Here is a 15,668-nt window from a genome sequence, read left to right on the forward strand (position 1 = left end):
AGTTTTTTTACACAAATTTTAGTCAAACTATTTAACAATTCAGATATGCGTATACCAGCCGTCAACCAACAAGGGCGTTCCCGGATAATCACAAGGCCAATTCCCAAAACGACGTTTAACACAAACTACTAAAGAACTAAGAAAATATATTAAGTACGAAAATAAGACGAATCAAAAAGACGCAGTCAACAGTTTTCAATGATGTAGGAAAGATACAAGGTATGTTCTAGGCGACTAAGTGAAATCCGTATTCAATTGGTGTACCAGGCTAGAATATCAGCTGTAGATAACAAAATATGTATCTCACTTGCGCTTTAGTTGCAACTGTTCATATACAAAGAGGTGATCTTATTCAACACGACGAATATACAGCCCCTAACATCTGGTTGAGCGGAATTATACACAGTCATGATATAATCTCTTGAAAAAAACACCTGCTTTGGTTTGTCTCTAATGTGACATCAGTTTACAGCATGTTATGCAAGGCGAGGCTTGCAAATTTAACGTGGTATGTTGCTATATCTAATTAAAGCAGCCTCGGTCATGGATGATCAACCTCTGGCGTATGTCAAGTGTAACGAGGTCACTGCCCTCCATGGTAGACCCTAGAGGCTAGCGAAAAGCCTGTGTCACCAGAAAGACGGAAATTACTGCAGCGCATTAAGATTCACAGTGAGTCATCTGTGACGTGCAATTCATCCACAACGAGGCAGACTGTGGTTGTGTTTTCTCGAGCCCTACATTACTCTGCTATAACTGTAAGTTCTTCAAACCTCATCGTGACTTTTCACTTTCTCATCAGGTAGGTCAGCGGTGATACTGATCCGCATTACGCTTATACTATCTTCAAGCTGCATGAAATTTTATATACGACTCTTAAAAATGTTATAAATCCAACATATTTTGGCAGTAGGGTAGTGAAGGAGAAAAAGCATTTATTTTGATAAATTAACAATTTCTAAAGTCTCGGAAATTAAGCACTTGACAATCAAATCTTTAGAAACGTTGGTAATTTAACACAGTCTTATGCCAAACTGACATTTTTTCGTATTTTGTTATTTAACGCCTATAATGCGGTGTTACCGTGAAACCGCATTATAGTTGTTAAAAATCATGAATAATATAACGTTATCCTACAGCCTGCAAAGAAACATTGTAAGGATTTGTCACTCATATTTAACAATGCTTTTTAACGCTAACATCCTCTCCCGTCATACAAGGGAAGGTCTGCCAGCAACATGTGGATGGTCGTGGGTTTCCCCCGGGCTTTGCCCAGTTTCTGCCCACCATAATGCTGACCGCATAATGGTATATGTGAAATATTCTTGAGTAGGGCGTGAAACATCAATCAAATAAATAAATAACACAAAATATCGCCATTTTATTATTTTCGTTTTTTTTGAGGCTACCGTAGCAACAAAAAATTCTCAGTTTCTCTCAAAACATAAGCCTGAATTGGGAGAGCAGACCCAGACAGAGTGGCTAGGCCCTTGCCTTTCAGTCGTACCGATAAATGTCCCACCCTCCGGAGATCAGAGGGGGTGCTTTTTTAAGATGTTGTATAACCGAAGCATCACAGTTCAAAAAGTCAGTTACCAAGTAGTCGTACTACGAGATAATGGATAGGGTGGCCATTTTATATTGATTTTAAGTAATCAGGCAGGAATTATTTCTATTCGCCGTGCCCGCACCTGTTTATGCTATGACGTATATCCTTTACAGATTGTGATGATAAGTTTGTTAGTAAAACTGGTCATTGCGAATTTGACTTTGGATATTGTTTTACTGGTTCATGATCTGAAGTATGATTTGGCAACTGATTAAACTTAATTAGCCTCCAGGTATATGAAAAGAAATGGTTGTGACCCTATAGCTCTGATTCCATTCTAAGATTTCTACATGTTCTTTTAAGCAACTTTCAAATAATTCAATAAATGAAATAAATGGGCAAGTTTTATATCCTTTTCTTCCATTTATGCGGGAACCCCAAGCACAAACTCACTCTATTTATGTGGAGAACAAAGCAATAGTTACCATGACGCCTATACCGAAAACTTTTGTGCCTAAGAGAAGAATGAACTTTGCACCCCCAACGAAACACATTTCACAAGAGACAATTGTGTTAAAATTCCACCGGGTTATTAAAATACTAGTACTCGAACAAAGAAGTTGCAGCACCCCTCCCTCGTCCCCCCCACCCACCTCTCTCACAGGTGTTGCAGGTGAGAATGATCATCAATTGTGCGTGCATATCTCGACAATTTTCATGCATATAAAATAAGGATGACGTTTGCAATAAAAAAAAATTAAATAAAAACTTCTCACAAGCGAGAAAATTGCGATCAAATCGCAGGCCATGGAAAGCCATGAAAATAGTCCATAGTCTGTGAAGAGTTAACTTTCACAGTTCATCAAAAGGGGAAAAAAACAAATAAAATGCACACAGCACAAAGAAGCTTGAACGCCACGTATGCAATATGCTGTATACATCGAAGGTTATGCAGAGACGAGGCTTTCCCTCAGGCCGGGTTATCAGATGACAGAGACATTCGTGTGCTCGATGAACCCTGAATTTCTAATCAGTTGAGACTGTATAATAGCGCATCTGTATAGTGGAATTAAATACCTGGATTCACTCCCACATGAATCTAGACAGAAACCCATATTTGCTCAGTCATATAGATACAGGTCATCCGAAACGCCTCGTTTAACATTCACCTGTCTCATATACAGGCCTACGCACGCTGTTTTCTTTGTTCCTAGTACAATACACCGTTTCTTTATTTTCGTATATAATAATTACCAGAGGAAAGGTTTCTTGATTCTAAATATAACTATATAAGTGGATATGTACATGTGTTCAAAAATACATCCCTCAGGATATAGATGTCCACATAATAAACATGCTCCGACAAATACAGGTGTGTACATTTGGTACACACAAATGCTGCAGGTGGGTGCGTCATGCTGATAGCACAAGCACCGGTGCTTCCGCAGGAAAATCACCGCGCACGTGCGTGGTGTGAAGGCACCATTCACTAATCAAACACGCATGCACAAGATACATGAATCCGATAAACATAAAACTTTCATTTACGTAGGGTGAAGAATAAAAAGAAATAGGGGAAAGAGATTTGAAAAGAATACATAAATTAAACAAGCACTTGCGAAAGAACATCACCCTGTGTGTAGTTCGACGCCAGAAGACTGTAACCCATAGGTATGCGTAAGATGCATAAGTGTGGTAGATATCAACAGATTGTAGCAAAGCTTTGGAAATGTCAAGCGATTTGAAAGACTATAAAAGATCTAAAATATCGACGATGACAAATTTAGACATTGTGAAAGTTCTGTTCATCTTAGATAAGTGTTATGAGATTTGTTTGACTCTCTGCTGCCAAAATATAAAATTCAACACCACTTTTTATAACATTTATTTGGTTCTACAGTTAGAAAGTTTAGGACATTTACCGTGTATATTACTCACTGAGTAGAGCTTGACGGGGAACGGATATGAGCCCGGCAGGGTATCCTGTGCAGAATTGTTACTCGATGACGCGTCAGTACAGCTTTTGTCAGTGAATTCGTACAGGTTGTTTTTGTTTGTATTTTTAACCTGGATTACTGTGAGCAGTTACGCCCGGCTAACAGATGGCATTCTCACACACTAGGCCTACTCGATGACACAGCGCCGGGACTAATTCACTTGACACTGACAGAGTCTTCACCTCGCATTCATTCATATTTCGAATTACCTTTCTTTAAATAGCATCTTTCACTGAAATTCATATTATCGATTTTGTATTAACGTAAGAAACGTTTCATATAGTTTTGACAGCTGACTATAGAGGGCTTTTATGGTACGCTGTTTACTGCAGAAACCCCGCCTCAAACTCCGAACACCACAGCCTCTCCTCTGTGTTTATATAATGATGGAATGTAAGATTGAATTTATGTAAAACACCCTATCTAAGGAATGTAGACATGTCATTGTATACCATAACTCACAAAATATACGTTTTTTGTGTCAAAATTTGTTGCCTATACCATTTGCATGCATTTTCTCTTCGTTAGTTCTTAGCGTCAATAATTGGTGAGCATACTGTTTGACCCACTCTTCAAGGGTACAGTATGAAAAGGAGATGCTAAGCACAAGAATTAGTGACATCATGTCTGCAGTCGTTAGGAAAAAATACCCCCCCACCCCCGGCCACTGCTTAAATCTGATTCAACACTTTGACTATTTAAATTAGTTTACTTAGTGTCAGTATACTTGACTCCGTCAGGTGAGGAAAAAAGGCATAGGAAAAGTATTGCTCAGCCTAGTATCAGTATACTGTGACTCTCTAAGCTAGGAATGAGCCGACAGGCCAAATATTGCTCCGCTTAGTGTCCGTGTACTGTAACTCCGTGAGCTGAGCATAAGAGACCGGCCAAATATTGCTCCACTTCGTGTGTCAGTATACTGTGACTCTGTAAAGCTAAGCATAAAGTAAAGGCCAAATATTGCTCCACTCAGTGTCAGTGTACTTTGACTCCGTGAGCTGAGCATAAGGTGACCGGTAAAACATTGCTCCGCCTGCCCACATGCCAGTGTACTTTGACTCCGTGGGCTGGGCATCATGGGGCAGTCCAAATATTGCTCCGCTTGTCCACATGTCAGTGTACTATGACTCCACGAAGCATGGTATTTAGTATGCCCTAGGATCCAGCGCTAGGTACACTAAATTATAAGTAATAAAACAATATAAACCAAACACTTCGCGAGTTAATATGGAATGAGGGCAAAAATGGATTAATACATTAATCAGTTCTTGAATCAAACATGCACGAATCACGGACCTAACAATATATTTCAAAATTAATACTGTATGATAAAACTAGTTTTTTCCTCGCTGTCAATTTTAATTATTAACTGTTTCCCATGGCTCTGTCCAGTTTCCTCCCACAATCATAGTGAGTTCAAGTCCAGCTAATGCTGGCTTTCTCTCTAGCCGTACGTAGGAAGGTCTTCCTGCAACCTGGTCGTGGGTTTCCAGCGGATGGTCGTGGGTTTCCCCCGGATTATGCCCGGTTCCCTCCCACCATAATGCTGGCCGCCATCGTATACGTGAAATATTCTTCAGTGCGGCGGAAAACACCAATCAAGTAAATAAATAAATTATTAACTAGGCTATCTGTCAATCGATTAGTCAGTCATTCAATTAATCAGTTATAATAAACTCGGGTTATACGCCAAGAAATATCATTTATCCTAACCCATCTGTTTTACAGGCAACAAAATGGCTACTAACAACATTGTTGGGCTCCTCGCAATTATCGGATGTTTGGCTGGCGTGAAAGCCTATCCCAATGGCCCTCCAGTAACGGTATGTACAACCATGACTCCCAGTCAACAATCCCACGGCACAGCGCAGAATACAGCTTCTCCGTACACCGTGACCACAAACAAACCTACCTACATGCCCGGCGAGACGATTACCGGTAAGTCGTCTACCCCCATCCTGTAAAATGATTTTAAATTATATCAATGCTGCGCTGCGATTGCTTATGGGTTTTCACTGAAATCTTCTCGATACGATATGGCCGCAATATTGCCGAAGTGGCGTTAGGATATAATCATTTATTAATTCAAGGTTTATATGATGTGAATAAATGTTTTCTTTAAGATCTGGAAAAAAAATTATCACTCCCACACAATCTGTCATGCGTATGTGTGCAATACAGATTCCTAAAAGAGATATGAAAAATGCGTTTTATGCATTGCAAAACAATAATAATTAAATAAATTTGGGATTAATCGCGCAGGGCAAATCAGTCGATTTCGTAGTTCTTAACATACTTTATGGACAAAAATTAGCATTTCTTAGTCTGACAGAGTTAGAATTTTTACGAAATTAAGGCTGTAAACTTTTTTTATATTATGTGAAAATGAGGGTTCAAACCAGTTCGTGGGCAGGGAATTTTGTTGATTCTCCAGCGCCCTCTGTGTGTAGTCTCTTCTTGAAAGTCGGTCGATGACGCCCATTCGTTGTAGACCACTTATCTTCCACCAGTAAGCAAATATGTGCGCATAACGGAGGGTGTAAACATTATGAGCACAGCGTTCAGCAACAATCAAATAAATAAATTAATTAATTAATTAAAACTTAGGCGTAAAAGTTTTCTGTAAGCTTGACAAAATCATGTCAGTAGATTTCTTCATCAAATTGTAGTTATGGTGGACATACCGATGCAAAATAACCTACGGTTTGATTTTGGCATAATCTTTTTTTCAGTGACGTTAACAAGCCCAGCCAACTCAAATTTCAAGGGTGTCTTTGTGCAGGCCCGCCTGAAAAATGGGCAAAATACCGAACCACAAGGAACATTCATGTTGAATGATGGAGAAACTGAGCTGAAACTGATGACCTGTGCTAATAGGGCAAACGTGAGTAATTCTGAACTTTTCAGTCATTCACTTGTTTAGCTTCTAAAAGTTGTATGCTGTTTTGTAAGCTGTGAATTTGTCATCTATTGGGTTGTATAAACTGTGGATTTGGTCCACATGGCTGTGTAAGCTGTGAATTTGTCATCTAGTCGGTTGTATAAACTGTGGATTTGGTCCACATGGTTGTGTAAGCTGTGAATTTGTCATCTATTGGGTTGTATAAACTGTAGATTTGGTCCACATGGCTGTGTAAGCTGTGAATTTGTCATCTAGTCGGTTGTATAAACTGTGGATTTGGTCCACATGGTTGTGTAAGCTGTGAATTTGTCATCTATTGGGTTGTATAAACTGTGGATTTGGTCCACATGGTTGTGTAAACTGTGAATTTGTCACACACTAGGTTGTGTACATAAGCTGTGGATTTGTCATCTACTGGTTGTGAAAGCTGTGAATTTGTCATCTACCAGGTTGTGTATATAAACTGTGTATTTTTCATCTACCAGGTTATGTAAGCTGTGCATTTTGTCATCCTTTAGGTTATGTAAGATGTGAATTTGTCATCCACCAGGCTGTGTAAGCTGTACATTTGTCATCTACCAGGTTGTGTAAACTGTGGATTTGTCATCCACCAGGCTGTATAAGGTGTGGATTTGACATCTACTAGGTTGTAAAAGCTATTGATTTGTCATGTACTAGGCTGTGTAAGCTGTGGATTTGTCATCCACTAGGTTGCGAAAGCTGTAGATTTGTCATCTACCAGGCTGTTTAAGCTGGGGATTTGTCAACTACCAGGTTGTGTAAGCTTTGAATTTGTCATTCACCGGACTGTGTAAGCTGTGGATTTGTCATCTACTAAGTTATGTAAGCTGTGGATTTGTCATCTACTAAGTTATGTAAGCTGTGGATTTGTTATCTACCAGGTTGTGTAAGCTCTGGATATGTCATCTACCAGGTTATGTAAGCTGTGGGTTTTGTCATCTTCCAGGTTGTGTAAACTGTGTATTTGTCATCTACCAGGTTATGTAAGGTGTGGATTTGTCATCCACTAAGATGTCTAAGCTCTGGATCTGTGATCTACTGGGTTGTGTAAGCTGTAGATTTGTCATCCACTAGATTGTGTAAGATGAAGATTTGCCATCCGCTAGGTTATGTAAGCTGTGGGTTTTGTCATCTTCCAGGCTGTGTAAACTGTGCATTTGTCATCTACCAGGTTATGTAAGGTGTGGATTTGTCGTCCACTAAGATGTCTAAGCTCTGGATCTGTAATCTCCTGGGTTGTGTAAGCTGTAGATTTGTCATCCACTAGATTGTGTAAGATGAAGATTTGCCATCCGCTAGGTTATGTGAGCTGTGGATTTGTCAACCACTAGGCTGTGTGAGGTGTAGATTTGTCATCCACTAGATTGTGTAAGCTGTAGATTTGTCATCTGTCAGGCTGTGTAATCTGTGGATTTGCCATCTACCAGGTTATGTAAGCTGTGCATTTGTCCTCTATTAAGTTTTGTAAGCTCTGGATTTGTCATGTACTAAGTTATGTAAGCTGTGCATTTGCCATCTGCCAGGCTATGTAAGCTGTAGATTTGCCATCTACCAGGCTCTGTAAGCTGTAGATTTGTCATCTACCAGGTTGTGTAAGCTGTGGATTTGTCATCTACTAGGTTATGTAAGGTGTGGATTTGTCCTCTATTGAGTTGTGTAAGCTGTAGATTTGTCATCTATCAACTTGTGTAAGCCGTGGATTTTGTCACTTACTAGGATTTGCAAGCTGTGGATTATTAAAACATATAATTTTTTGGAAGAGGCCTAATGTCACTGATATATCACCTACGTTCTTTTACTTGTAGAGCGCTGTGTCACACAATTCACGTGTCCTGAAAACAACAAAAACCTTAAAATGGAAGGCTCCTGATACTAATGTTGGGGATGTGCGGTTCATGTAAGTAATTGTGTCTCAGAGATCAAATCACGCTGAACCACCAATAGGAAAACAATCCTCAATTGTGGGTCAGGCAACCCTTAATTGTGGTTCAGACAACCCTCATTTGTGGTTCAAACAATCCTCAATTGTGGCTCAAGCAACCATCAATTGTGGTTCAAACCATCCTCAATTGTGGTTCAAACAACCAGCAATTCTGGTGCAAGCAATCCTAAATTGTGGTTCAAACAACCCTCAATTGTGATGCAAGCAATCTTAAACTGTGGTTCAAACAACCTTCAATTGTGATGCAAGCAATCTTAAACTGTGGTTCAAACAACCCTCAGTAGTGTCATTTCAATTATTTGACCACTCACACAATGTTATTCAGTTTAACATACAATTTTAAGAAGTATGGGATATTCCAGTTATTGTTTATAGTTTTCGAAAATAGGATTTTATACATGTGAATGAATATGTGATAAAGTTTTCACCCCATATCATGATAATGGGAGGAGTTTCGAGATTGGAACTCTTTTCTCCTTGAAGGTAAAAGAGACCGGTGAAAAATGTTAGACAACCTCTGTTGACATTAATTTACCTGTTACTTATCTCACCATGTTCCAGAGCCACAAATGACTCCTCTTTTCTTTTATACTCTGAAGGTCAGCTCCTCGGTTTTCCCCCATCGTTTGTCTACACTCAGTAACGTTTGCGAAGTTTTTTTTTCCAGACGCCCATGTAATAGTAAATAGTTGCTTAACACTTTTGACAGGTCACATGACACAGAAGGACTTTTTGCCTTTAGTGATCAAAGAGTTACACCTCGAAACTCCTATTGTCAATCACACCAATACCATACTGACGTTTTTGCACGGCCTGCTCGTAAATCGTGTTAGGATGCATTTCCGCGACTTTAGAAAGGTTAAGATACTCGTGAACAACCTACCAGTATCGAGTGACGACATCGTTATCTGTGTATGACGTCAGGTTTGGCAAATCTAGGCCGCAACGTCAGTTCGTTTTTTACGAACTGAACGATACTTACTTGTAATAAATTTCCAAGTCAATATTTGGGGGTTTGATCTGTTTGGGTGTTAAATAAAAGTGTGCCGTGAGTTCAAGTCCAGCTCATGCTGGCCTCCTCTCCGGCTGTAACTGGGAAGGTCCACCAGCAACCTGCGGATGGTCGTGGGTTTCCCCTGGGCTCTGCCCGGTTTCCACCCACCATAATGCTGGCCGCCGTCGTATAAGTGAAATATTCTTGAGTACGGCATAAAACACCAATCAAATAAATAAATAAAAGTGAAACGACCTGCTGATGAAGCATTAGTCTATAGTGTACGTGCAGATTACGATATAGTATATGTGCAGAAATTTTCAAGCTCAGTCCATGATGTAAGCATGTAAACAGCGTTCTGTTCTGTGCCATTCTTAATACGTATCACCTGTGACTATACCGGTAGGCATGATACGATTAAACAAATAAGGTCGATAACAGAAGTAGTTTAGGTCCACCAAGGGCAACAACTCTGTTGTTGATGTTTTTTTTTTCTTTAAGATCTGGAGGAAATCCTGTAAGAAAAAAAAAAACAACAAAGTTGTTGCCCTTGGTGGACCTAAACTACGTCTGTTATCAACGTTATTTGTTTAATCGTATTATGCCTACCGGCACAGTCACAGTATATAAATATATATATATATATATATATATATATATATATATATATATATATATATATATATATATATATATATATATTTATTAATTTATTTATTTTTCAGGGTAACATTTGTGAGGGAGACGAGAATATTCTGGGAAGGCGTCATGTCTGCAGATGTGAAGGGCATGGATGCAGTTACGCAGAATGCAGTTACGCAGGATGCAGGTACCACAACGATGAAGCCAGGCAACGGTTCCAGCACCGTAAACATCCAGGGAGTACTCATCGTGGCATTAGTAGCGGCTACAGGTTTCCTACAGATGATCCTTTAGTCACGCCTTCAAAACGTGAACAGTGCGTGGACGTCCAAAACCTTCATCTCTCTGACGTCACTTTTGCTGGCTTCGTGTGTCATTTCCACAAACTGTCGCAACACTAAGCAAGTCACGTTTACCGTACTGTATCTCATCATTACACGTTGTCATAGCTATATGACATAGCTATATAACTATAAGTTATGCCAGTCGGAACTTGTGACTGTTTGATAAAAGCAGGGCTCACGACACAGAGATGATGGTCTTTTTCCCCGCTCCATTTCCATATGAGAAATGTATACCATGTGACCACGAGCTTTTCATTTCTTATACAAACATTAAGATCGACACTATGCACAGTAAATCCTTGAGCCATTACATCTGAGTTTACGACCTGCCATGATGATGACATCACAATGACGATTGCGCCCATCGCACCAATCAGGGCCATGCGTACATACATGTATTTACGGAAAGGCTGCAGGGAAAATACCATCGCCCCTCTGATATATTTTGATGTCCATGCACTTAAATTTAAAAAAAAAATTACATTTCAGCTTGATACACGTACTTTATACACTCGTAGGCTGGACACATGTTTGCCATCTAAATATGACACTTAAACAATAATAATCAAAAATATATTATTAGATGCTAAAATGACGTTTATAGGGTACGATTTGAACCAGTGCCATTTAAGATGGAGATCCTCATTCAGTACTATATAAACTGAGAGAAAAATAAAATACATGTCAGCATTGCTCAATTTTGTACATCTTTGTTTTCGACTGAATGCTATTAAATAAAACAGCCCAGTCTGGATGAAAGCCATCACGCATAGTTATACGTCTCAACCATTCTATTGTATGTGTTAATTATCACTTGAACTCTACCCCCAATGACTTCATCTGGAGCCTCTCATCAATATGTGATCACTGTTAGCTGACGTCCAGCTCATGCTGGCTTTCTCTCTGGTCGAATATGTACCTGGGATGGTCTGCCAGAAAGCTGCGAATGGTCGTGGGTTTCCTTTGGGTTCTGCCCGGTATTCACCCGCCATAATGCTGGTCGACGTCGTATAAGTGAAATATTCTTGAGTACGGCGTAAAACACCAATCAAATAAATAAATAAATCATTCTTAAAAAATACGGGGATGCTCGTGGTCTGATGGATATGGCGCTTGTCTTGCATTCACAGGGCCATACGAAGTGCGGGTTCAAACCTGGGCTTGGACATGGAATTTGTCGATTCCCCCACCTTCACGGCCCAGTTTGGATGTTTACACAGTCAGTCGATTGTAAAAGGTCTCCTGTCTTCAACCACCAAGCATGTGTGCATGTTGAATAGCTATTGCGGATAAGATTCCGAAACATATATATGTATAGGAATAGGATTCCGAAATGTACATGCACTTTTGCTGACCCATTTAGCTGAACTGATCAAGACCTTGTCCATGGCAGTCTGAAAGTATCGATGTAAGGTCATAGCGTGGGAAACTAAAGTTACCTCCCTTTAACACCAAGTCTTCTGTATGTCATAGCCTATATATTACTCAGTGCTCTTTTATTCTTCGACTCCTCCGTTCTATGGTTTCATGTAACTTGTCGCCTATGTTCAGCTCACCGTAATTTCGAATTAACCATCAAAATTATCTTATGTTGTGACACTTAACGTCACAAGTTCTACACATTGATATGTAGGGCTTCCATACTACCGTTAGAAAAATGCTGTTAGAATTTGTCCTCACCACATGTTGGTGTAGCTATTGTAAAATAAACCATTCTTGCCCAAATGGCACAGAATGCCACTTGTTTTTAGTAAGTATGACGTCACCCGAGGAAATGAGCTCTTGGTGTCGAAACCAAGCCTATGTCGTGTTATATTCTGATTTAGAACTCTAATTGCACTTTTATTTGCAGTATTTATTTATTTATTTATTTGATTGGTGTTTTACACCGTACTCAAGAATATTTCACTTATACGACGGCGACCCGCATTGTGGTGGGTGGAAACCGGACACAGCCCGGGGGAAACCCACGACCATCCGCAGGTTGCTGGCAGACCTTCCCACATACGGCCGGAGAGGAAGCCAGCATGAGCTGGACTTGAACTCACAGCGACCGCATTGGTGAGAGGCTCCTGGGTCATTACGCTGCGCTAGCGCGCTAACCGACTGAGCCACGGAGGCCCCTATTTGCAGTAACATGGACGTTCATCTTATCAGTGTGATGCAGGCCTTGTTGTGTTATGTGTCACCGACGAAAGGCAACACTGGTACACCTAGATTTGTAATTAACAGGTGTCTCGCCTTTCACTTGTGTGTCGCTTTTACATGTGTGAATGAAAGTGTACATATACCTCAAGTTTACTGCGGGCGACTCCCTAACAAGCCGGGGGTGTGAACTAGAAATCTATCCGCGTTACATTATCAGGTACATTATTTTACAGATATCTGAATACAAGCGACAAGTTTAATTAAACAGACTGTAACAGTTTTTTAGGTTTTGGTGACAATAAGTGGGTCGAAAACGCATATACATGAACATTTCAGCACCCTTACTTTTCTTCAAAACCATTTGTCTTGATACCACCATAAACCTCCGAGGCCGAGGGATTAGCGCGCTAGCCCAGCACAGTTACTCAGGAAACTCTCACCAATAGTTCCTCTATGGTTGTACGTGGGAAGGTCTATCCTGCATGTACTTATTTCCACCTTGAGCCTGCTCTGATGGTGAAAATTCGTGAGTAACACGTTGGTAAGTCAATCAAGTCTGGACACTTCGGTTTCCTGGGCTCTGATGGTGAAAATTCGTGAGTAACACGTTGGTAAGTCAATCAAGTCTGGACATTTCGGTTTCCTGGGCTCTGATGGTGAAAATTCGTGAATAACACGCTGGTAAGTCAATCAAGTCTGGACACTTCGGTTTCCTGGGCTCTGATGGTGAAAATTCGTGAGTAACACGTTGGTAAGTCAATCAAGTCTGGACACTTCGGTTTCCTGGGCTCAGAATTTAACAAACCGTCTTAAGCCTTTATTTGAGTACTGTATAGCCTTAAACACCATTCAAATAGAATTTTTAAGGCACACAATTGTTTCTTTGGTGGAATACCTGAATTTCTATGATAACTTTCCTTAAAGATGGAGAAAAGATAAAAATCACAGATGAAAGTTCAGATAATAGAGAGTGAAAAGTTAGTTACAAATGAGGAATTATTTTTTGCAATCTTTCCTTAAAGGGAAAAAGTCCCTTGAAAATATTTTTTGCATTGTGAGTATTTGGGACCGCCTCTTGGTAGTGTATGTAGTCTTTGTGTAAAAAAATTATCCTCACATCGGAATTTATTTTAAAAATTTATCCAGGATCGGACAAAATACTCCGCTTTTCACTGGACAACATAGGTCACGTGTAGTACAGATATATTCTCATATCCTGCAGGCGAGGTCAAGTGTGTCTGCTGAGTAGTTATCTCCCTCTGTTTGGTCAAAAACAATGACGTCACTGAAAGCGGTTCACCGTATCATCACACGATGATATTGAAATGCGCTTATAAACATCAGCGCCTTAAAGGCCAACGGGAAGTGCAGCCGAATATTGCGCGCATATCTTCTTGAAAAAAATCAGCCATCAGGCTTTGAAAACTTGGCTGAGACGGTGTTAAGTGAGGCACCCTCTCACTTCTATATAGATGCACGAAATCCGGACAGCTCACTTGAAGCGATCTGTCGTGGACTGAATCGCTATCTAAAGCCCAGATCAGTTGTAGCCTTCATCGTGGTTAACAAAAACTTCAAAGCCGCTATGACGGAGCTGAAGGAGGCAGGAGTGGGTATGACCAAACATTCTCCTCCCATAAATGAAGCTGACAGGGAGAAGTTGTACAGTTCTTTACACATGTCGCCTAAGACTTCAACAAGGCTCAGTATGATGCAAGACTTTTTTGTCCACACGACTGAGCAGCTTGGCAAAATTATCCACTAGGACCATCCGGGCCTCTGTATTGTCGAAGGAGGCATGCAGAGCACCTCTAGTGCCTGTGGCGGGTCACAAGTCTGTGCAGTTACTGATAGTGTACCAAAAACGTTGACAATAATGAAACACTGGAAATGGGTTGTACCTTGACAAAACGTCTTCTAGCTGAGGTTCTTTCAACTGAACAAACGGTACATGTATCTTTACCCAGAAAATAGGTACATTTCTGATGGGATAAATGTTGATGAATTGATGATTTTAAAGAGAATGTCAACAGCGTTGTTTCCATTACTCACATTTCACTTAGTCAAATCCTCAGTTTTTTAAATGTTGCAAAGTAACAATAATTCAAAATCTGACCATACAGATATAAACTTCATTTGGACATAGAAGTCCACAAAGGTGGAATCTCTCAGTAAAATCTGTCGATGTTATAAATATGTTGCTACCCAAGCTCAGATTTGTTAAAAAAAATTGAGGCTAATTGGTTGTTACTGTTACTGTTAATAATAGTAACATGTGTGTATTGCTTATACACATATATATACATGTATACATATAGATGTGTTGAAGTGCTTTTAGAAGTGCTGTTTGTTGAACTTTAACAAGATGTAAACTGTTATTCTTGTAAATGATAGAATGACGCTTTAAGTACAATTTATGGATAGTTGTTACGGTTTAAAAGCTGTTTTAGTAAAAGAATACTATTCGTAAAATTCGGTGGGGTATTTTATGTTCTTTTTCGTTTTAAATCTAACTTATGCTTGGTTAATTTAAGATCACTGAAGTTAATTGCAGTGTGTTCAAATAACGCCTCTAAATTATAGCTTTCTCTGCCTTAAAACACGAGTCAAGTGAAAGGCATATGATTTTTTTTTTGTTTACTTCCTTTTTTTCTGCTCCGAGATCCATATATAGTACTGAGCGAACACTTCATAATAAGCACTGTTGTAGGACTTTTTTCGTTTTGCTTTAAACAGAGATGTAGAAGTCAGATTCATGATTTGTGAAGATAATTCCATTCCATTATTCCATTCCCGAGGTGCTCATATTTGAACTGAGTAGTGAGTCAAGTTACTTTTATAGAATAGCCTATTAAATTAAGAGATGTTTTTCGGCTATTGTAATGGTGTACATCACAAATCGTGAAATCTTTACACCAATTCAGCCTAGGCATTCTATTAATGTTGGAATTTATTTTTCAGTTTTAACTTAGAACATTTTGACAGCAATCCTGACTATACATGACTACTACAAAGGCCATACGTGGGAAGGTCTCGCAGCAACATGCGGAAGGTCGTGGGTTTTCACCGGGCTCTGTACGGTTTCCTTCCACCATAATGCTGGTCGCCGTCGTATAAGTGAAATTATTC

The 15,668-nt window shown here is 39.7% G+C and overlaps 1 protein-coding gene across 1 annotated transcript; it reads left to right on the plus strand.

Annotated features, from left to right (window-relative positions):
- Window positions 1-680: 680 nt before the first annotated feature.
- Window positions 681-11,179, plus strand: LOC135476742 (putative defense protein 3). Its single transcript, XM_064756862.1, has 5 exons — window positions 681-802; window positions 5,275-5,484; window positions 6,279-6,430; window positions 8,275-8,366; window positions 10,131-11,179. Exons 2-5 carry the CDS (start codon window positions 5,283-5,285, stop codon window positions 10,339-10,341), a joined length of 657 nt encoding a protein of 218 aa, XP_064612932.1. The 5' UTR covers window positions 681-802; window positions 5,275-5,282; the 3' UTR covers window positions 10,342-11,179.
- Window positions 11,180-15,668: the final 4,489 nt, after the last annotated feature.

This window comes from Liolophura sinensis, chromosome 10 (assembly GCF_032854445.1).
Source record: "Liolophura sinensis isolate JHLJ2023 chromosome 10, CUHK_Ljap_v2, whole genome shotgun sequence".
Taxonomy (NCBI): Eukaryota; Metazoa; Mollusca; class Polyplacophora; order Chitonida; family Chitonidae; genus Liolophura; species Liolophura sinensis.

Bases quoted from the DNA above. Each gene is read 5' to 3' on its own strand.
- LOC135476742 (XM_064756862.1), top strand. From the start codon at position 5,283: ATGGCTACTAACAACATTGTTGGGCTCCTCGCAATTATCGGATGTTTG. The intron at 5,485-6,278 runs GTAAGTCGTCTA...TCTTTTTTTCAG, and splicing joins GCCCGGCGAGACGATTACCG to TGACGTTAACAAGCCCAGCC. The intron at 6,431-8,274 runs GTGAGTAATTCT...TTTTACTTGTAG, and splicing joins CCTGTGCTAATAGGGCAAAC to AGCGCTGTGTCACACAATTC.